The 21,910-nt window shown below is 51.9% G+C and overlaps 2 protein-coding genes across 2 annotated transcripts in view; one reads left to right on the top strand and one right to left on the bottom strand.

Moving 5' to 3' along the window:
- LOC115100002 (putative hydroxypyruvate isomerase) overlaps positions 1-9,808 on the top strand; it is a 32,721-nt gene extending 22,913 nt beyond the window's left edge. The window contains exons 5-8 of the mRNA XM_029618127.1: positions 1,533-1,582; positions 2,790-2,859; positions 2,965-3,099; positions 8,994-9,808. Of these exons, the coding sequence (XP_029473987.1) occupies positions 1,533-1,582; positions 2,790-2,859; positions 2,965-3,099; positions 8,994-9,079 (341 nt within the window). The 3' untranslated portion in view covers positions 9,080-9,808. The remainder of the gene's footprint in view (positions 1-1,532; positions 1,583-2,789; positions 2,860-2,964; positions 3,100-8,993) is intronic.
- A 6,868-nt stretch (positions 9,809-16,676) lies between these two features.
- Positions 16,677-21,910, bottom strand: part of LOC115099882 (KICSTOR complex protein SZT2-like) — a 62,610-nt gene continuing 57,376 nt past the window's right edge. Inside the window, exon 12 of the mRNA XM_029617813.1 lies at positions 16,677-17,438. Within this exon, the coding sequence (XP_029473673.1) occupies positions 17,295-17,438 (144 nt within the window). The 3' untranslated portion in view covers positions 16,677-17,294. The remainder of the gene's footprint in view (positions 17,439-21,910) is intronic.

Here is a 21,910-nt window from a genome sequence, read left to right on the forward strand (position 1 = left end):
TTTCATCCTGAGATGTGGACTCTGTGTCCGACTCCTGAGGGGCAGACCGCAACGGTCGTTTGTCCTTGAGCGGGTCCGAGTCCCTCCGGGACCTATCCCTTTTCCGCCGCTTCTGGGACTTCGGCTGCAGACCCAGCCCCTCAGGAGCCAACTTCTTCCCTGCCTTCTTGGCTTTAAGGACTTTGTGTTTCAGGACTTTGTGCAGCAGTAGCACAAAGTCTGACGAAAAAGATGATGCCTCCCCTGGGCTATCCTCCTGCGAGGGAGAGGCAGCCCCCTCCGGAGTGCCCCCCCCCCCCCCCGGACGGCTGCTGCTGTGGGGAAAGCGCGGGAGACATCCGGCCATCCCCTATAGCTGACCGTGTGGCCTCCCGAAAAGAACCTAAAATGGCCGCCGTTCCCGCACTGAGTGGGAACAGCTCTGCACTGCCCGTAGCACTTGGCCCAGCGCACGCCGGCAAACGCGGCGTCCGAACCCGGCCCCTCTGACCGGAATCGGACGGCCCCTCACCGCCCAGCACGCAGTTGGAGCAGATACCTTTGCGCGGCAAGAAGACCCCCGGGGCATCTTCCCCCCCCCCCCCCCGACTGACACCAGAAAAATTAAACTAAGGTACAGCCCAAGAGAGAACCCGCGAACGAGGTAGCGGAGAGTCGGCGCGCACGGACCCGAAAGTAAAAAAAAAATTTTTTTTTTTTTTACTTGCCGTCGCTGTCCCTGGTACTGGACTCCTGGCTCCAGAAGGGGTGAGTGAACTGGGCTCCCCGGTGTCACCCCCTCGCTGCTAACCAGAAAAGGGCCGGGTCCTCGACCCTTAGCAGCGGCCTCGACCAGGGGGGGATGGTCCCCTCAGAACCTTCCACCCCCCGGGAGGCTCCCATGATGACGAGGGCCTGTCGTCGTCGTCTTCTTTTTTATTTTTTTCTTTTGAAATTTAAAAAGACCTCGAAGAAAGTAACAAAACACCCAGAATAAGATCCTGACTGACTAAAACTTTCTCCCTTAGGGATCCCAGAGGCTGTGGCTTCTGCACCATCTGCTGGAGACAGAGTAAGACTGAGAGGCTGTGGGTGGCACCCTGCTATATGTGGTCGAGCCCGTAAAATCTTGCTCTGTCTCCATCTACTGGCGCGGAGGCAAAACCCAGGTGTCTGGACTGATCCGGGTACGTACCGGGAGCTAACTTTCTTTTTCTTTTCTTTTCTAACCATCGTATCTTATGAAGTGCCCCAATTCTCTTGTCCTGTATGTTTGTATTATTAGATTGTAAGCTCTATAGAGCATGGGTTGTTCTTTGTGTGTTTGTACAGTGCTGCGTATTTTATGTAGCGATGTAGAAATAAGCAGCAGCAGTAGTATCTGTATTGTACCTTGCCTTGAGCATGGGTTGGAGAGATGAGTAATTAAATCCACCATACTATCAAAATATGAAGGCTGTGGGAGCCTGGGTGGGCTCTGGCATGGCTGGGGCTGTGGGAGTAAAATGATCCAGTCCTCTTTGATGTCTCTGTGTTTACTTTTTGGATTCAAGCTGTCAATATTCTGCAGAAGGTTGGAAGTCCAAACCTGAAGCTCCAGATGGTGAGTATTATCATCATAACCTTTGCTCTGCTCCAAATGCTCTTTGGGTGTGTATCACTACAATACTAAAAGTCTCGTGTAGTACATGCTCTGGGCCTGCATCGCTGCAGTGTTTACATTCCCACGCAGCTCGTGCTCTGGGCACTGCAGTGTTTACATTCCCACGCAGCTCGTGCTCTGGGCCTGCGTCGCTGCCGTGTTTACGTTCCCACGCAGCTCGTGCTCTGGGCCTGCATCGCTGCAGTGTTTACGTTCCCACGCAGCTCGTGCTCTGGGCACTGCAGTGTTTACATTCCCACGCAGCTCGTGCTCTGGGCACTGCAGTGTTTACATTCCCACGCAGCTCGTGCTCTGGGCCTGCGTCGCTGCCGTGTTTACGTTCCCACGCAGCTCGTGCTCTGGGCCTGCATCGCTGCAGTGTTTACGTTCCCACGCAGCTCGTGCTCTGGGCACTGCAGTGTTTACATTCCCACGCAGCTCGTGCTCTGGGCACTGCAGTGTTTACATTCCCACGCGGCTCGTGCTCTGTGCCTGCGTCGCTGCCGTGTTTACGTTCCCACGCGGCTCATGCTCTGGGCCTGCATCGCTGCCGTGTTTACGTTCCCACGCGACTCATGCTCTGGGCCTGCGTCGCTGCCGTGTTTACGTTCCCACGCGGCTCGTGCTCTGGGCTTGCGTCACTGCAGTGTTTACATTCCCACGCGGCTCGTGCTCTGGGCTTGCATCACTGCAGTGTTTACATTCCCACGCGGCTCGTGCTCTGGGCCTGCGTTGCTGCCATGTTTACGTTCCCACGCGGCTCATGCTCTGGGCCTGCGTCGCTGCCGTGTTTACGTTCCCACGCGGCTCATGCTCTGGGCTTGCATCACTGCAGTGTTTACATTCCCACGCGGCTCGTGCTCTGGACCTGCATCGCTGCCGTGTTTACGTTCCCACGCGGCTCGTGCTCTGGGCCTGCGTCGCTGTGCTCTGGGCCTGCGTCGCTGCCGTGTTTACGTTCCCACGCGGCTCGTGCTCTGGGCCTGCGTCACTGCCGTGTTTACGTTCCCACGCAGCTCGTGCTCTGCTCCAGCTGAGCAGCATTGAATGTCTTTATTCCTGCACAGCACATGTGCTGCCAAAGCTCTGGGATAGAAACCAGTGATAATATTAGGTAATTAGTTTGTGCCTGTGCAAAATGAACTGACTGTTGCTGACGTATTTTTAGGACATTTTTCACTGGCAGATCATGGATGGTAACCTTACAAATAACATACAAAGCTACTTCCCACTCATTGGTGAGTACTGGCTGTAACATCATGGGGGAGGGAGAAGGCCTCTCCTTATTTTGGACATTTCTCAGTATTTCCCATTAATGGCGATGCTCTTCCTTTCTTCTTCAGGTCACATCCAGATAGCACAGGTACCAAACAGAGATGAACCCGACAGTCCTGGGGAGCTGAATTTTACTTACCTGTTTCATCTCTTGGAGAAACTGGACTATGAGGGATTTGTGGGCTGCGAGTACTCTCCACGAGGTGAGCCCACTGAGTGTGGGGCATGTTTTTCTGCTGCCTTGACCTCTTTGATAGGCTCAGTTTCTCCACGAGGTGAGCCCACTGAGTGTGGGGCATGTTTTTCTGCTGCCTTGACCTCTTTGATAGGCTCAGTTTCTCCACGAGGTGAGCCGACTGCGTGTGGGGCATGTTTTTCTGCTGCCTTGACCTCTTTGATAGGCTCAGTTTCTCCACGAGGTGAGCCCACTGAGTGTGGGGCATGTTTTTCTGCTGCCTTGACCTCTTTGATAGGCTCAGTTTCTCCACGAGGTGAGCCCACTGCGTGTGGGGCATGTTTTTCTGCTGCCTTGACCTCTTTGATAGGCTCAGTTTCTCCACGAGGTGAGCCCACTGCGTGTGGGGCATGTTTTCCTGCTGCCTTGACCTCTGATAGGCTCAGTTTGTGCAGTTTACAGGATTCTGGGCTCTGGAGCACTGCTCTCATCTTTGCTGCTTCCTGTGGGAAGACGGTGCTACAGCTCTCTCCATTGTTTCCATAAAGCTTCTTGTTTTACTTCAGCCTGGGCATCCCATGGAGGCAGTGAATGCAGGTGGAAGTCGGCTGTTACTATTGGTTCTTTCAGGTTCAAGAGAGAGAGAATAAGAGTGGGACCCAGAGGGGGCAGGCCTTGTGCTGGCAAATGGTTCCCAGAGATGCCTAAAGCCCTGGGAACTGAAGGGGGCCCGGCCATGGAAGAGAGGTTTGCATACAACTGAGCACCTCCTTGTCCTTGTGTGCGCCTGACAGCTCAGAGAGGGCTGCAAGGCTCCGTGGGTGCCATTTTGAATACTTTGGAGCCCCGTGCTAGTTGGGTTAGTAGATCCTCGCAATCAGACCTGGAAGTTTGGTCTGTGGGACCACATGGCCTGCTCCCTTCTTGGATCTGAACCCTTGTGGGGGTCTTTTCATCCTGCTGGACCCCTAAGGACTTGACATGCCAAGCAAATTCAGGCCCTCCCAGAGAGGAAAGAGTAGAAGGACGGAAGCCGCAGACTTCCAACCTTGAGGATGCGGGAGCTGAGATGGAGCTCCTTGCATCTGAAGACATCTCTCGGACAGAGGATGTTAATCCTGAAGCACAGGGACTCCTCTCATACTCCTGCCTTGCATTTTGGCTTGAGAACCTGTGACTCTGAACTTCCTTCACTGTTGAGACCGATGCAGAGTGCCCTGTTCAGAAAGCTCTCTGGCAATGAGGAGGAGATGTCACCTCCAGTCTTTGTCATGTTAGGAAGGAATCCCTCAGAACCGACGGGTGGGAAAGGCAAGGGATCGACGGGAAACTCTGCTGTGAATTCCAAGAGTAAGGACATTTCTCCAGTTCTCTTCTGGTACGCAATCCTTATCCACATGGTTATTTGCACCTTCAAACAAATCTGAAAGATTGGTAAGACAAAACTTCCCTTTTTGACTCGCCCCCATTATGGTGTGTCTTAATCTATAGCCAGAGATTTAGAGGGAGATATTCAGTTTATCCAGCTAAGTAGTGGTGACTACGAATCTTCCCAGGATCAGCAGCCACCAATTATCCATTGAAATGGTAAGCGTAATGGAGAGGAGTTGTTAGCTGGTAGGTTCCCTCGCTCCTCCTGAGTTCCTCTCACCCAGGCTGACCAACTGCAGCGTCCTGGAGCTCCCAGAACCAGGAAAGTAGTATTTTCATTTGCTTTTACTGTTCTGTGTGGCTCAGCAGGCTGTTTCTTAAAAAAAGCTGAGAAGCTGTGAGGCCTGTTTATTATTTCTCTGTCGGTGCCGTCTTATGCTGAGCGTGGGAAAGCCTGTTGGGCCTGCGGGGGAAGGCGCTCTCGCCTCATTGCAGCCCTTCTCTGCCCTGCCTGTGTCTCTGGAGGTAAGGGAGCCTCGCTATAAGGCTCAGGGTGCAGAGGTGCACACGTGCTGCAGATCCTGTGCAGGAGACCCCGGGGGGTGAAAGAGACGGCGGCCATTTTAGCTCCACCTGGCAGGAGTCCTGACATGGATGACGAAGGCAGGGACTCCCTTCCCCTGCTTTCTCCTGTGCATCAGGGACCTTGAGGAGGACCCAGCACCCATGGAGCAGGGAGACTGCTGCAGATTGTCCACTGATTTTGTTTTATCAATGCACGAGGCCTATTTCACCAGGCAGGAGCTGGCGCCAAAGAGGCCAACTTTTCAGATGATGCGAGGCAAGGCTAAGAAGGCTCGGGCTGAGGCGCCTCCCAAGGATGGGGGCCATTTTGCGTTTGTTGCGTCTGGATTGATTGCGAGGGGAGAATCTTTCCTCCAAGGATGCGGATGGTGCTGATCCGCTGGTGGACCAGCATTCTGGTCAGGGTATGGATCTGGTGACTGATCTGCTGGGGGACCCAGATGCGGACGAGGTCCCTCTGGCAGAAGGGATGACCCGAGGGTGGTCAGGTTATTCTGTAAGGAGGAATTGCGGCCTCTCATCTCTCAGGTTCTGGAGAAGCACAGGAGGATTCCAGTGAAGGGATGAAGCTGGTGTTGGAGGGACTGTGTGGACCTCAGAGGGCATTCCCTTTGCCAAAGCAGGTAAAGAAGCTGATTGACTGGGAGTGGGATTTCCCCAGAAGCTGGTTTGAAGGTGTCCAGGGCTATGTCCAGGTTGTATTCCCTGCCGGAGGACATGTTAGACCTGTGGAAACCGCCGAAAGTGGATGCAGTGGTGTCAGCGGTTACAAAGACGACAACAATTTCTATGGCAGGGTCGGCGACTATGAAGGCTGCCTAGGACTGGAAGCTGGAGATCCTGTTGAAGAGCTGAAGTCTCGGCTCTGAGCCTTAGGGCTGCATAACGTGCAGTGGAATCCTCTGTGGAGCCTGCCAGGAAGCTCGGTTGGAAGCAGGGGTGGCCTACGTGGCAGATGCCCTCTATGATATGCTTCGCACTTCGGCTGGGAATATGGTGTCTGCGGTAGCCGCACGAAGGCTTCTGTGGCTACGTAATTGCTCAGCAGATGGTTGGTCTGCACAGCTTTGTAATCTCCCCTTCAAAGGAAGGTTATAGTTGGGGGAAAATTAGAGAAGCTGATGAAGCATTTGGCAGATTCTAAAGGGAATAGGTTGCCCGAAAATAAGGAAACTAAGACCATCCTGCCTTGCGCTTGCTTCTGTGAAATGAGGAGATTTTGCTCCAGCAGAGGTTCTTCAGGCTCTACCTAGAAGCAGGGTTCAGGAAGGCATCAGACCTTTTGAGGGACCCATACACCAGCCAGAGAGAGTGTTGAACAGGTCTCCAGAGGTGCAAAGCCCATCCAATGAAGGCAGGCTGGTCCACTCCTTCCAGGTGGCGGTCAGGGGAAAATTATCCTGTTTTTATGAGGAGTGGACTAGAATCACTTTGGACCAGTGGGTGTTGGAAGTAATAAGGGAAGGCTATGCTTTAGAATTTTCTCTACCCCTAAAGACGCCTTCGTGGTATCCCATTGTGCTACACCTGGCAAACGGGTGGAAGTGCAGGACACTCTGCTGCAGCTGTAGCAATTTGTTGGAGGAGTTGCAGCTGCCGTTACCACTCCTGGAGGAATCCAGGTCCAGTTTAGGGAAGGGAGTGGATTTGGAGGTTCTGGACTGGGTGGTAATATCCACAGATGCCAGTTTGAGCAGTTGGGGCGCGATATGTCAAGGATCTACAGCCCAAGTGCAGTTGTCTCCGCTGGAAGTGTCCTGGTCAATAAACTGGAAACAAGGGCAGTCTGGAGGGCACTGTTTGTCTCGCATTACAGCTTGACAGACAGACCTGGCCCTGTGTCTGCTAAGACTTCTAACATTTCATCTTGTCTTTTCTGTAGCATTTGTCCCAGAATTGTTTGCATAGGCCATTTTAATCTGCTTCCGCCAGCTTTCTCACTTTCCTACAACTAATGTTCTGCTTACACAAGACATTTTTTGGTAGATGAAGCGCCTGTTCTTTTTGGGGTTAATAAGAAATGAGTTCTTGTCTTTAAGGGCAACAACGTGGATTAGAAGCCAAGCCTGTCTGATCAGAAACCTTTATTCTAGGGAGACACATTTCTTTTTATCAACCCCGACTCTGGCCGAGTTTCGCCCCCTACATTGGGGCTGCCTCAGGGCTAAAATATACAAACATATATATCTCAACAATAATTGGCAAAGTAATCAAAATCATAGTTTCAATTATTGTTGATATATATGTTGTTTGGGGCTGCCTCGGGCTAAAATACCCAATGACAATGTAGGGGGTGAAACTCCGCCAGAGTTGGGCTTGATAAAAAGAAATGTCTCCCTATAATAAAGGTTTCTGCTTGGCCATTCTTGGCTTCTAATCCACTTTGTTACCCTCATGCCTTTTTTTTTAGATAGCCTTCCTTGTTGTGCTAGTCTCTACTACTTCCAAGAGGTCACAAGATTTGCATGTGTGCATATTTCTCTCAAGTGGAGCCGTTTTCTTATGTGGAGAAAACGTGTATGATGATAGAGGAGGTCTGCAAACAGCCTCTTGGAGGGGAGGAGCCAGGGTAGATACAGGCATCAGACGATGAGCTTATCCGTCTGCAGCAAATAGACTTAAGTTATGTCCCATTCATTCTGACTGTGGAGACGTACATTAGAAGAGGACCTGTCCTTTCTCTTAGCTCAGGCAACCGTCAAGAAGAAGCCTTTCTTGCTGAGTTCTGATAAAGTGCACGGTTTTCATCTGCGGACTGGGACAGACCGTGTTTCCCTGAAAATAAGACAGTGTCTTATATTAATTTTTGCTACCAAAGATGCACTAGGCCTTATTTTCAGGGGATGTCTTATTTTTCCATGAAGAAGAATTCACATATATTGTTGAACCAAAAAATGAACATTTATCATATTCTGAATAGTTGTCTGGTTATGCTGGTTTGTGATGACAACTAACTGTGAATCCTGCAGGGTAAAACAATCACAGCTGCATGCTCTGGCGTTCTGTGCGACGGGCTTGCTCCCAAATAAAAACTTTGCTAGGTCTTACTTTCGGGGGAGGTCTTATATTTAGCAATTCAGCAAAACCTCTACTAGGTCTTATTTTCGGGGAAACAGGGTATGTGCATGAGTTTTGGAACTGGTCCTTGAGACCTTGCTTTGAAGTGATCCAGAATAACTCATTAGTATGTATAGTTATATACATTTGATTTAAACCTAGGCTAATTTATGTTTTGGTTACCTGAAAGCTAAAGCTATTTGTTGCCCTCTAAGTAGCCTATAATTATACTGAATTAACTGGAGAAGTGCTCATAGAGGTAGGACAGAGCAAAGGTTGCATGAGTCAAGGCCTGGGCTATCACTCTGGCTGCACAGGGAGTATCCACCATGCTGTTTGAGGAGGTAGTGAGAATTTCTGCAATAACTAAGCTTCTGCTCTGCAATGCCCATGGTTACTGCTGCCGTGTGCTACACATTGAGCACTTCTTAAGCACTGGAGGGTGGAAGGATGCCAGGAGCTCAGCACTTGGCCCAGGTCCAAGATTCCTCTGCGCAGTAAATTCACAGCAGAGAACAAAACAGAGCCTCACTTCTTGAGTTAAGTGGATGCCTCATGTTGGCTTCAGGAAAGCCCTACCAGCGGGCTGAGAGGATTTAGAGCTGGCAGGGATACAGGTGCTTCAGTGCTAGATTTCCTGAGACGGGAGAAGAATTTCTGAATGCCTGTGAAGAAAGAGCACCAAATTCTGGGCTGTGCTAGATTTTCAGCAGCATACAAGTCCCATGGCTGCAGTTTTATAAAGGTTATGCCCTCTGGCTCAGTGCTGAAATGTGATGAATGTAAAGGAACAGGGCTAGGGCCCAAGCTTGTGTCTTCCTTCAGCTGAAGTGGAGGGAAGGTGTCAGCTTCTGGACTTAGGGAGCTAAGTAACTAGGGCTTCATGGGCTCTGGCTTTTGTCATTGCAGGGGACACAGCTGAAGGCCTCTGCTGGCTGCAATTGTACTGGAAGAGCCGGGGCCTCCTGCGTGAAGATGACATCGGTCAGAGCTGATCCAGGGGCAAAGGCTGGGACTGTGCTGGACCTTGAGCCCATGCAGCATTTACCAAGGAAAACAAATTATGTCAGAAAGAAATGTAATGGGGCCGGCGTTCAGGCACGGGGGAGGGGGTGGCAGTCCTGGCCATTGCACAATAGCCACACAGTGATTGCAATGGCTGAGCCAGGCAGGAGGGACTTCATACACCCAGATGTAAGTGCTGTGAGGAGAATAACCCAGACCGTAGCAGCAGCCGCTGCCACCTTTGGGGTGTCTTACAGTGGATCCTGCTTACCACCACCTCTGTTGTTACTGTCAAGCACCATAAAACATTTTTTTGTAAGCAAAGAAGGGCTAACGTGTAAGGTGACACACAGAGGCTTGCACCTGCCTTTAGGGGCCCGTCCACACACAGACAAACGTCTCCTTTGTTTCCCAGATAAGAGTCAAAGGGAGTGTGGAAAAAATCAGCAAGAGAGGGGGTCAGGATGGGTCAGCACAGGAGGGTGAGAGGAGGTCAGCCAGGACCGCAGGATGACTAGGGCTCAGCTGTGAACCAGCTGAGGGAAGCACCGAGATCCTCGGTGATGGCTCCACAGGAGAATTCATCTGACAGATGGGCCGCGGGCAGATTTTTAATTATTTTTTACTTTTGGGGCCTCCGACTTAATATCGCCATGATATTAAGTCGGAGGGTGCACAGAAAAGCAGTTTTTTCTGCTTTTCTGTGCACTTTCCCGGTGCTGGCTGAACTTAACACCTACCTTTGGGTAGGTGCTAATTTCTGAAAGTAAAATGTGTGGCTTGGCTGCACATTTTACTTTCTGGATCACGCGGGACTAACAGGGCCATCAATGTGCATTTGCATGTTGCGGGCGCTATTAGTTTCGGGGGGGTGGTTGACCACACGTTTTTCACGCGCTATTACCTCACTGTATAAGGGGTAAAAATAGCGCGTGGAAAACGCGCGTCCAACCGGGGGCTAACAGTGTGCTCGGCCTGAGTGCACTTTACTGCCTCGGCCCGTTCGTGATTAAGCTCCCTTCTCTGGCCATATTCCAGTCCAGTTTAACAACTCGCTTTTTTGAGACTACTTTTAAATTCTAAACACTTCTCTACAATAAATACATCTCCCCTAGCTTATTTGTCATGTATGTTTGTGTTGACTAGATAGTAAGCTCCATGGAGTAGGGTCTGTGTTTTATGGGTATTTGCACAACGCTGCCCATGTTTAGAAAATTATTAGTAGCAGCAGTGCTATGCAGAACTGTCTCAAAGATGTTACTAAAATCCAATTCCCTGTACGTACCAGGATCAGTCCAGACGGTGGGTTATGTCCCCCGTCCAGCAGATGGAGTCAGAACAGAGCTCGAGGGCACCGCCTCTTATACCAGCGCACCCTCTGCTGGAGCTCAGTATCTTTCTGACTCCAGCAGATGCGAGTTGGGGAAACAGTGCTTCCCCAGTGTGACAGGATTTGAGTTTGTTTTTATTACTTTGAGTCTCTCCTGTCATTTATTTCTTTTGTCTTTAACAATTTGGATCAAGATATATAAAAAAAAAAAAAACAAAACAAAACAGGTAAAGGGATTTTTGCCTGTCAGTAATTTTGAGGAGGCGTGCTGGTCTGTTCTGTCTCCTCCTGCAGCTTGTTTTTGTTTCTGTTCGGGTAAGTGTTTGCTTTTGTTTTCAGCTGTTCGCGCTGTGTTTGCCGGTTCAGCCGGCTCCTGCACACGTCTTCCGACAGTCCCTCGGCCCGGCGAACTCTACCTCGGGCCTGGGCGCGCCGGCAGCGGTTTTTTCCCGCCGGCGCCCAAGGATCAGTCGGACGGGTGGCGTAGGCCTTCAGGCCCCCCCGCGGTGTTTTTTCAGCGTCGGCCCCCCCCGAGGCTTCCCCGTAGCGGCGTCCGTGTCTGATGCCGCGCCTGTCTCGTTGTGAGACCTGCGGCGAGGCAGGGTCTCATATTTCGGCAGAGGGAGTCTGCTCGCGCTGTCTCGCCGATGGGGACACTTCTGCGCACGGTGCGGGTTCGCGCCCAGAGCCCCTCTCGCCGCAGCCAGGGAAGCGCGGGCCGGCCACGTTCTCGTCAGTGGCGGGAACGGCGGCCATTTTAGATAGAGATTTTACTGAGGTACTCTCTCCGGATGCGGCGGATGCAGTTCGGGGCGTCCCCCGCCTGCACCGAGGCCCTGAAGAGGGCCCCTCAACCCGGCCACCACAAGGGGACTCTACTACTTCGGCTTCACCTGGTCTTCCGTTTTTCTCGCCGGACTTCATTTTGAAGATGCACACAGCCTATCTACAGGGACTGGCGGACCCGGGGGCTGTTACCCACGGGAACCTCCGGCATCCAAGATCTCCAAGCTCGCGGTCCCCGTCCCCGGGCCCCTGGTTCCACCTGGCGCGGCCCCAGGGCCCTCATCTGTGCCATCCCAGCCGCTTGCGGTGGGAGGGGCTTTCCCGCCGGGCCCTGACCCCTCGGACCCTCCGGATCCTGCGCATGCTGAGGGACAAGCCGAGGGCGACGACCCGCGAGCCCTGCGCATCTTCCACAAGGAAGAGCTGGAAGATCTCTTGCAACGGACTCTACAGGAACTGGATCTGGATCCACCGCCGGACCCCCCGGCCCCTGTGGCCCCAGCGGTCGCGACATGCTCCAAGAAGGGGGATCCGGTACTGGCTGCTCTTAGGCCTAGGGCCAAGGCTTTCCCGGTCCATGAGTCCTTTCTACAGCTCCTCACCGGGGAATGGGACTTTCCGGAGGCGTCCTTGAGGGTTTTCCGGGCCATGGAGAAATTATATCCATTGCCGGAAGATTTCCTGGATCTCGTCCGGTTTCCAAAGGTGGACTCTGCGGTCTCGGCAGTGACTAAGCGAACTACGATCCCAGTCACGGGCGGCACGGCCCTACGGGACACGCAAGACCGCAAGTTGGAGACGTTCCTCAAGAAAGTTTTTGAGGTGTCGGCCTTAGGGATGCGGGCCATCATGTGCACCTCTTTGACCCAGAGGGCCAGCCTTCTCTGGGTACAACAGCTTCTAACGTCGCAGCAGTTGCCTCCGGACGAAGCCGCTCAGGCTGACAGCCTGGAGTCTGCCATCGCTTACGGAGCGGATGCCCTATATGACCTCTTTCGCGTCCTGGCTCGGTCCATGGTCTCGGTGGTGGCGGCTCGTAGACTCCTGTGGCTCCGAAATTGGGCTGCGGACACCTCCTCTAAGTCGAGCCTGGGATCCCTTCCTTTCCGGGGGAAGTTCCTCTTCGGAAATGACCTGGATCAGATCATCAAGTCTCTGGGAGAAAACTCAGTGCATCGCCTGCCCGAGGATCGGCAAAGGTCTTATCGGGGTTTTGCCTCCACCAGAACCAGGGCTCGGGCTCAACGGCGCTACAGATCTTACCGGCAGACAAGCTCTCGGACAACCTCCGGTAGACCACAGCCGTGGTCGCGCTCCTTTCGAGGCAGGAGGCCCTCGAGGGAGGGTTCAGGGCGGGGGAACACCCCCGCCAAATCTGCTCAATGATGCCAGACCGGCCCACTCCTCCTGCCCGACCATCGGGGGTGGGTAAAGATTACTTCAGATCAGTGGGTCCTGGACACCATTCAAGACGGCTACGCTTTGGAGTTTGTCCGCCGCCCTCGGGACAGGTTTCTCTTCTCTCCTTGCGGCTCCGACCTCAAGCGGATGGCGGTTCAACAGACACTAGATCGGCTGCAAGCCATAGAAGCTATCGTTCCCGTGCCCTTCGCAGAGGTGGGCTCGGGCCATTATTCCATCTACTTCGTAGTGCCCAAGAAAGATGGGTCATTCCGGCCCATACTGGATTTGAAGGAGGTAAACCGCTCGTTGCGGGTCAGCCGGTTCCGCATGGAGACTCTGCGGTCAGTGATTGCCGCGGTCCACCACGGCGAGTTTCTGGCGTCCCTAGATCTGACGGAGGCGTACCTGCACATCCCGATACATCGGAACCACAGGCGGTACCTACGCTTCAAAATTCTTGGTCAACACTTTCAGTTTCGGGCACTACCCTTCGGGCTCGCAACGGCCCCGCGGACGTTCACCAAGATCATGGTGGTAGTGGCGGCGGCCCTCCGGAAGGAGGGTATACTAGTGCACCCTTACCTGGACGACTGGCTGGTACGGGCAAAGTCTTTCTCTCAGGGACAGGACTCGGTGGCCAGAGTCTTGGAAGTGCTTCGCTCCCTGGGTTGGGTCGTGAACCTCCCCAAGAGTTCTCTCGTTCCATCGCAACGCCTGGATTTTCTGGGAGCAACTTTCGACACACACAACTGGGCATGGTCTTCCTTCGTCCGGACAGGCCATCTCTTGAGGGAGCACATCCACCGCTTTGCGGCCCTGTCGGAACCCACAGCGTGGAATTATCTACAGCTTCTGGGAGTGATGGCTTCCACCATCGACATGGTGCCCTGGGCGTTTGCTCACTTGCGACCTCTGCAGGCGTCCCTCCTGTCTCGCTGGAAACCAGTGTCGCAGGAGTATCAGGTGATCCTGCCTCTCCCTCAGGCGGCTCGGGACAGTCTGAAGTGGTGGTTGGTTCCTTCTCACCTGGCCCGCGGCGTCTCGCTCGACGTTCCCACTTGGGTGGTGGTGACAACCGACGCCAGCCTCGTGGGATGGGGCGCAGTCTGCGGCCGGAGCGCCACACAGGGGATGTGGTCCCCGGAGGAGGCGAAGTGGCCGATCAATCGTCTGGAGACCAGGGCGGTGCGCTTAGCACTTCAACGGTTTCTACCGCTGGTTCAGGACAGGGAGGTGCGAATTCTCTTGGACAACGCCACCACAGTGGCTTACATCAATCGTCAAGGCGGAACGCGAAGCGAGCAGGTCTCCGCAGAAACCACGCTCCTGATGGAATGGGCGGAACTCCATCTCGCTCGTCTCGCGGCCTCCCACATCGCCGGGGTGGACAACATTCAGGCAGATTACCTCAGTCGTCAGCGCTTGGACCCCGGCGAATGGTCTCTCTCCGCCGAAGCGATGGACCTCCTGGTTCGGCGTTGGGGACCGCCACGGTTGGACTTGATGGCCACAGCTCTCAACACCAAGGCCCCGCGCTTCTTCAGTCGCAGACGGGAGCGCGGCGCGGAGGGGGTGGATGCCCTAGCGTTACCGTGGCCGGCAGGCCAGCTCCTATATGTGTTTCCCCCCTGGCCCTTGGTGGGCAAGATTCTTCGACGCATCGAAAATCACCACGGGCCTGTGATTCTCGTGGCTCCGGAATGGCCGCGGCGGCCTTGGTTTGCGGATCTGGTTCACATGGCTGTGGACGGTCCACTCCGTCTGGGTCATCTTCCACGACTACTACACCAGGGTCCGGTATTTTTCGAGCAGGCGGCACTCTTTTGTCTTGCGGCCTGGCTTTTGAACGGCGCCGCCTCCGACGCCGAGGATATCCGGAAGCGGTGATCTCTACGATGCTTAGGGCTCGTAAGCCCTCGACCTCTGTTGCCTACGTGCGAGTGTGGAAGGTCTTCGAGTCCTGGTGTGTCGGTCAGGGGACCCGGCCGACGGAAGCAACGGTTCCTCTGATCCTTCAATTTTTGCAGGACGGATTGGATAAGGGTCTAGCATACAATTCTCTTCGAGTACAGGTGGCGGCCCTGAATGTTCTGGTACAGACACCGGTTTCTCTGCCCCTTCAAGCGGATATCGCTCGTTTCCTGAAGGGTGCTAAGCATCTCCGACCTCCGGTTCGAGATCCCTGTCCGTCGTGGAACCTTAATTTAGTTCTCCGGGCGCTGGTGAGTGCCCCTTTCGAGCCCCTACAGGATGCTTCCCTCAAGGACCTCACTATGAAGACGGTGTTTTTGGTCGCGATCTCTTCTGGCCGGCGCATCTCGGAGCTCCAGGCCCTCTCCTGCAGGGAACCGTACCTCCGTCTTTCGGAGGCGGGAGTTTCACTACGTACCGTACCATCTTTCCTGCCGAAGGTGGTCTCCCCCTTCCATTTGAACCAGACGGTGGAACTACCGGCGTTTCCTCCAGGAGAAGAGAGGTCTCTTCGTCTTTTGGACGTCAAACGTGTTCTGCTCCGTTATCTGGAAGCTACCAATGATTTCCGGATTTCCGATCATCTCTTTGTGCTCTGGTCGGGTCCTAAGAAGGGCTCCTCCGCATCGAAGACAACGATTGCCCGCTGGATTAAGGATGCCATTTCGGCGTCTTATATCGGAGCGGGGCGTACTCCTCCTGCGGGCGTCAGAGCTCATTCTACGCGCTCGCAGGCGGCTTCTTGGGCGGAGGCCCGGTCCGTCTCTCCACAGGAAATCTGCCGGGCAGCGACATGGAAGTCGTTGCATACCTTTGCTCGGCATTATCGGCTACACCTGCCGTCTTCGGATCCTGCGCCTTTTGGCGATCAGGTTCTCCGAGCAGGGCTCTCAAGGGCCCACCCGGTTTAGGGAAGCTTGGGTACATCCCACCGTCTGGACTGATCCTGGTACGTACAGGGAAAAGAAAATTATTCCTTACCTGCTAATTTTCGTTCCTGTAGTACCATGGATCAGTCCAGACGCCCACCACTCTGGGTTTGTGCGCTCCTGCTCGGAATCTTATGCGTCTTCTGTCTCTCTTCTTCTCTGGTTCTCTATCAGAGTTGTACAGCTCCTCACAAATTAACTGGGGCGACCTCGTTTGGGTTCGTGCCTATTCATTGTTCTTGATGTTGACTTAAGTCAGGTTTTTTGATCCAAATTGTTTTGTTATTGCTCTTTTGGGCTTTGTTATTCATGATACTGAGCTCCAGCAGAGGGTGCGCTGGTATAAGAGGCGGTGCCCTCGAGCTCTGTTCTGACTCCATCTGCTGGACGGGGGACATAACCCACCGTCTGGACTGATCCATGGTACTACAGGAACGAAAATTAGCAGGTAAGGAATAATTTTCTTGTACATTACAGCTAATGCTCTCCCCTAATCTAACTCTCTGCTCACCCTATCAAACAATTTATATTTGTCTGCCAAAACCACTGGATTCCAGAAAGTGCACTATTCTCTGTCCTAGTAGGGATTCCATTAATTTACTCACCACTGAGGTCTCACTCGCCCCTTATTTCCACTTGTGATGAGGGACCACATCTGAAGAAGAGGAAGCTAGAGATCATTTGAGGTCTAGAGCATTATTACAGGTAGCACTTGGGGCAGAGTTGATATAATTTATGGTAGTTTTCTGTTGATGGGGCGGAGGTTGTGGGTGGGGTAGAGGCCACATGGAGGTTGGAGAGGGATACTGGGTCAGAGGTCTTGTGGGTGGGATGCTGGTGCAGAGTCTGTGTGTTTTGGAAAGGGGTGTTGGGGCAGAGGTTGGGTTGGAAAGGGAGATTGGGGAAGAGGCCATGTGTGGGGTGGGATGCTGAGGTAGAGGCCAGCTGTGTTTTGGAGAGACGCTAGTGCAGAGGCTGTGCGGGTGGGATGCTGATGCAGCCCTGAGTGTTTTGGAAAGGGAGGCTGGGGCAGAGAATAGGTGCGGCTGGGATACTGGCATGGCCATGTGCAGATTAGAAAGGGAGGTTGGGGCAGAGGCCGGGTATTTGGAGGCTGAGTTTGGGTTTTAGAGTTGATGGGGTTTAATAAAAACGAATCACTGACAATTGATTTTTGATTGATCTTTTAGTGAAGCAAATAAGAATTATTTTCAGCTCTAGCTGTTGAGCTCTCTTTATTCAATAATTCAGAAAGATAAGAGCTTTCTTATTTACAAGCACCTTTCCCTATGTACAGTCTCTCACTATTTACCTCCATTTGGTATTAGAATCAAAGCCCAAAATTATAAAATTAAGTTTGTTCTTCAGTCATCACTGCTGTCAGGTGCAGAGTTCACCCGTATTACGTAGCAGCACTCAGGACCTCTGCGTGTGGGAAGAGATCAGCGGGGCTCTGAGGAGCCTGAGAAAGCTCCGGTAGCAGCAGTGCCTCTGCTTCCTCCAGTTTAGCCTGGCGTTGCAGACGTTTCATGCTTTAGAGACTGGTGGTGCAGAGATGTGCTGTAAGATTCCCTCGCACACCAGTCAGCTGCCAGAAAGTAATCCTTTGGGAGCCATATAGCAATGAAATGATAGTGGTTGCAAGCACCAGTAGAAACCATTTCCACAAAGCCTCTGGTCCCAGCTGCTGCCGGCACAGGATCCTGGCAGCAGACACAGCTTTTGTTGGATAGCTGAAGAGAAGACGGCTGCACAGCAGCAGATGCTTGAGGGCATGCATTGTGCCTACAGCAGGCCAGTCCACAGGTTGAAGCAGGCAGCGTTGATGACAGATTCCAGGTGATGGTAGGTAGACACCAGCTGAGGTAAGGGACTCTCGCAGTTCTGAGGCTGCACTGGGAAGGGCTCACGGAACACGACCCTCAGACTCTGCCAGAGAAAAGGAAGAGCGTTCAGATTAAACGGCACACGCTCCCCACCAGTTACTAGACAGAGACAGGATGAACTACTTCTGCGTTTCTTTAGTAAAATAAAGATTTTTCCTTTTAGACTTGGCGGTTCTCGTTTATTAACCGATGAAGAGTCTGTGATTCAGAACCTTCCCAGCTCACACAAAGCTAAACTTGCTTTGGGAGAAGTGGCCCCTTCAGCCTTGCTGTGGCTCTCCCTGCTTCTCAAGGAAAAGATCTCCCAGGGCTTTGCTGCTGCTGTCCCTGTTTCTCCCCCAAATCCTACTTTTTTATATACCATCATTCCAAATAAATATCACAGTGGTTTACAACGTAACATACATATTATGGCAGGACACATACAGTGACAATGTAATCACATAACATAAGCATGAACACTGACTCTATGGCAGGACACATACAGTGACAATGTAATCACATAACATAAGCATGAACACTGACTCAATGTAATCAAGTGAGATATCGGTCTAGGGGGTGTATGAACACTGACTCAATGTAATCAAGTGAGATATCGGTCTAGGGGGGTGTATGAACACTGACTCAATGTAATCAAGTGAGATATCGGTCTAGGGGGTGTATGAACACTGACTCAATGTAATCAAGTGAGATATCGGTCTAGGGGGTGTATGAACACTGACTCAATGTAATCAAGTGAGATATCGGTCTAGGGGGTGCATGAACACTGACTCAATGTAATCAAGTGAGATATCGGTCTAGGGGGTGCATGAACACTGACTCAATGTAATCAAGTGAGATATCGGTCTAGGGGGTGTGCTAGTGTTTAACTAAAGGTACTGGGATAAGAGGTTGGTGGTTTATAAAGCAGAGTTGCTTCCTGTGATAGGTGTTATCCCAGGACAGCAGGATGTAGTCCTCGCATACGGGTGACATCACTGGACGGAGCCTAACACGGAAAACTTTCTGTCAAAGTTTCTAGAAACCTTGACTGGCACAGTGAAGCCACTGAGCATGCCCAGCATGCCATGGTCCCTCGAGCCACAGGGGTCTCCCTTCAGTCTCGTTTGTAGCAATAAGTGCGAGCGAAAAATAAAATAAAGTGTAATCAGACCCAACTCTGTGGGGTGGCGGGTGGGTTTCGTGAGCACTACATCCTGCTGTCCTGGGAGAACACCTGTTACAGGTAAGCAACTCTGCTTTCTCCCAGGACAAGCAGGATGTAGTCCTCACATGTGGGTGATTAGCAAGCTAGAGGCTAAGTCATATTTTAATTGGAGCAACAGCACATAACCTGTGCAACAGGCACAACAACTGGTGTACTGCTGGAAAGAATGAGGCAGCCTGAAATCACAGCAGTTGGATGTGGAAGGAGTTGGGATTTTACTGGAAATAAGTTCTTCAAGACGGATTGGCCAAAGGCTGAGTCTTGACGTCCTTCCTTGTCCAGGCAGTAATGAGCTGCAAATGTGTGACGAGAGCTCCATGTTGCAGCTCTGGAGATGTCAGCAATCGGTACTGAACGATAGTGTGCTACTGAGGTTGCCATTGCTCTGAGTGCGCTTTTACTCGTCCCTGGAGAGGAAGGCCTGCTTCCTCATAGCAGAATTCGATGCAGTCTGCTAGCCAATTGGAGAGAGTCTGCTTGCCCACTGCAACTCTCGATTTGTTTTTATCGAAAGAAACAAAGAGTTGGGTGGATTTCCTATGGACTGCAGTGCCGTCTAAGTAAAATGCAAGTGCACTTTTACAGTCCAAGGTGTGTAAAACCCTCTTGCCCTGGTGAAAGTGAGGCCTTGGGAAGAACGTGGGCAAGACTATAGACTGATTCAAGTGGAAATCTGTAACCACCTTGGGAAGAAATTTAGGGTGAGTACGGAGGACCACTCGGTCATGTAGGAACCTTGTATAGGGTGAGTATGTGACAAGTGCTTGGCAACTCACTAATTCTTCGAGCCGATGTAATAGCTACTAGGAAAAGAACTTTCCATGTAAGAAATTTTACATCACAGGAATCTATAGGCTCAAACGGATAGCTCATGAGCCTTGTAAGTATTACATTTAGGTCCCATTCAGTGACCGATGGCCATAAAGGGGGCTTATGTTGTAAGAGAACCTTCATAAATCTACTCACAAGGGATTGCGCTGTTGGTGGAGCATCCCCTACTCCCTTGTGGTACGCTGAGATGGCACTCAGGTGTACCCGCACTGAAGAGGTTTGGAGACCAGAGTCTGAAAGGTGCCAGAGATAGTCTAGTAAAGATGCAGTGGGGCAGGAAAAGGGGTCGAGACTTTTCTGCGTGCACCATGTGGTAAATCTATTCCACTTAGACCGATATGATTTACTTGTGGAAGGCTTATGTAAAGCTACAAGCACTTGAGAGACATCAGTTGAAAGGTTGAGCAGTTGGAGGATCATGCCCAGTGTCCCTCCAAGCTGTGAGGGACAGGGTCTGAAGATTTGGATGGCACAATGGTTCTGAGTTATGAGAATGGGTGCTGTGCCCAGGCGAATTGGTTCTCTGATCGAGAGGTCGAGAAGTATGAGAAACCACACTTGTTGAGGCCAATATGGGGCTAAGAGTATCATCGACCCTTTGTCTTGTTGCAGCTTCACGAGAGTTTTGGCTATGAGCAGTATCGGGATACGCGTATGGGAGGCCTGAGTTCCAGGGATGAGCAAAGGCGCCCATGGCTAATTTGTCTCGCTGCCTGTGCAGGGAGCAGAATCTGTCCATTTTGTGATTCAATTTGGATGCAGAGAGGTCTATTGTTGGCTGACCCCAGTGTTGGAAGATTCTGGATGTTATCAGAGGATCCAGGGACCACTTGGGATGGAACTGACGGCTGAGGCGATCTGCTACTACGTTTTGTATGCCTGCCAGATAAGTGGCCCGGAGAAACATGGAATGTGTCAGGGCCCAGTCCCAGATCTGCGTAGCTTCTTGGCAGAGGAGATAAGAGCCTGTGCCTCCCTGTTTGTTCAGGTACCACATTGCAACTGTGTTGTCTGTTTGTATGAGAACAGTCTTGTGTGAAAGGCAGTCCTTGAACGCATAGAGAGCATAACATATAGCTCGAAGCTCTAGGAAGTTGATCTGAAATGTTGCTTCGAGCTGTGTCCAAGTACCTTGAGTTTGTTCACATGAGCTCCCCAACCTAAGGTGGATGCATCTGTGGTTAGTTACTTGCGGAACTGGTTGCTGGAAGGGTAGACCTGTTAGCAAGTTGTTCATGTTCGTCCACCAGAGAAGAGATAAACGTAACTGGTGGGTTATATGAATTGGAGATGACAGTGGTTCAATGGCTTGGAGCCACTGAGATTTCAAAGTCCATTGCGTTATTCTCATGGCTAACCTGGCCATAGGAGTGACATGGACCGTTGAAGCCATGTGGCCCAGCAGCGTTAAGAACTGATGGGCTGAGGCTGTTTTCTTTGTGCACAGAGATATAGTGAATCTGGAGAGTGTCTCTGCACGGTCGATAGGCAGGAAGGCCTTTTTGACGGTGGTATCCAACTCTACTCCGATGAAATGCAGGAGGCGAGATGGAATCAGGTGGGATTTTTGGTATTTGATCAGAAATCCCAAGGAGTGAAGCAGATTGACAGTGAGACTGAGAGCGTCGAGAGCTCCTTGGTTGGATTGGCTCTTGATGAGCCAGTCATCCAGGTAAGGAAAGACGTGTATGTGTTTCTTGCGTAGATGGGCCGCAGCCACTGCTAGGCACTTTGTAAATACCAGGAGTGCCGAGGTAAGTCCGAAAAGTAGTACCTGGTACTGAAAGTGTTGTTGTCCCACTAGGAAACGCAGGTATTTGCGGTGAGGTGGGAAGATTGGTATGTGAGCATAAGCGTCTTGAAGATCTAGAGAACAGAGCCAATCTCCTGTTTGTAGAAGGGGAAGCATGGTGCCTAAGGACACCATCCTGAATTTTTCTCTTTGTAGAAAAATGTGGAGGTCTAAGATGGGGCGGAGGCCTCCTGCTTTCTTTGGAATGAGGAAATAGCAGGAGTAAAATCCTCTGCCCTGCTGAGGTCGGGGAACAGTTTGGTCTGATTCATACTGAATCCCTCTTTTGCTATCAGTCACAGCACAGCTGATTTTTTTCCACCACAATTTTGGTCACACTCCCGTTGCAGCTTCAGTCATAGATGACTCTTATCTGGGAAACAGAGGAGAAGTTTGTCTGTGTGTGGATGGGCCCCTAAAGGCAGGTGCAAGCCTCTGTATTATTCAGTCTGTAGCATGGCCATAGTGACCATCACAAGCAGGATTTACCCAGTCTTTGCGTCTCCTCCTACCAAAGTACTACTGACCTTGCCGTCAGTCAGGTGCCAGATGAATTCTCCTGTCAAGCCATCACAGAGGATCCCTCTGTTTCCCTCAGCTGGTTTACAAAAACTGAGCCCTAATCATCCTCCAATCTTGGCTGACCTTCTCTCACCATCCTGAGAGCCCAGAAGGGTGGACAATT

This window comes from Rhinatrema bivittatum, chromosome 10 (genome assembly GCF_901001135.1).
Source record: "Rhinatrema bivittatum chromosome 10, aRhiBiv1.1, whole genome shotgun sequence".
NCBI lineage: Eukaryota > Metazoa > Chordata > Amphibia > Gymnophiona > Rhinatrematidae > Rhinatrema > Rhinatrema bivittatum.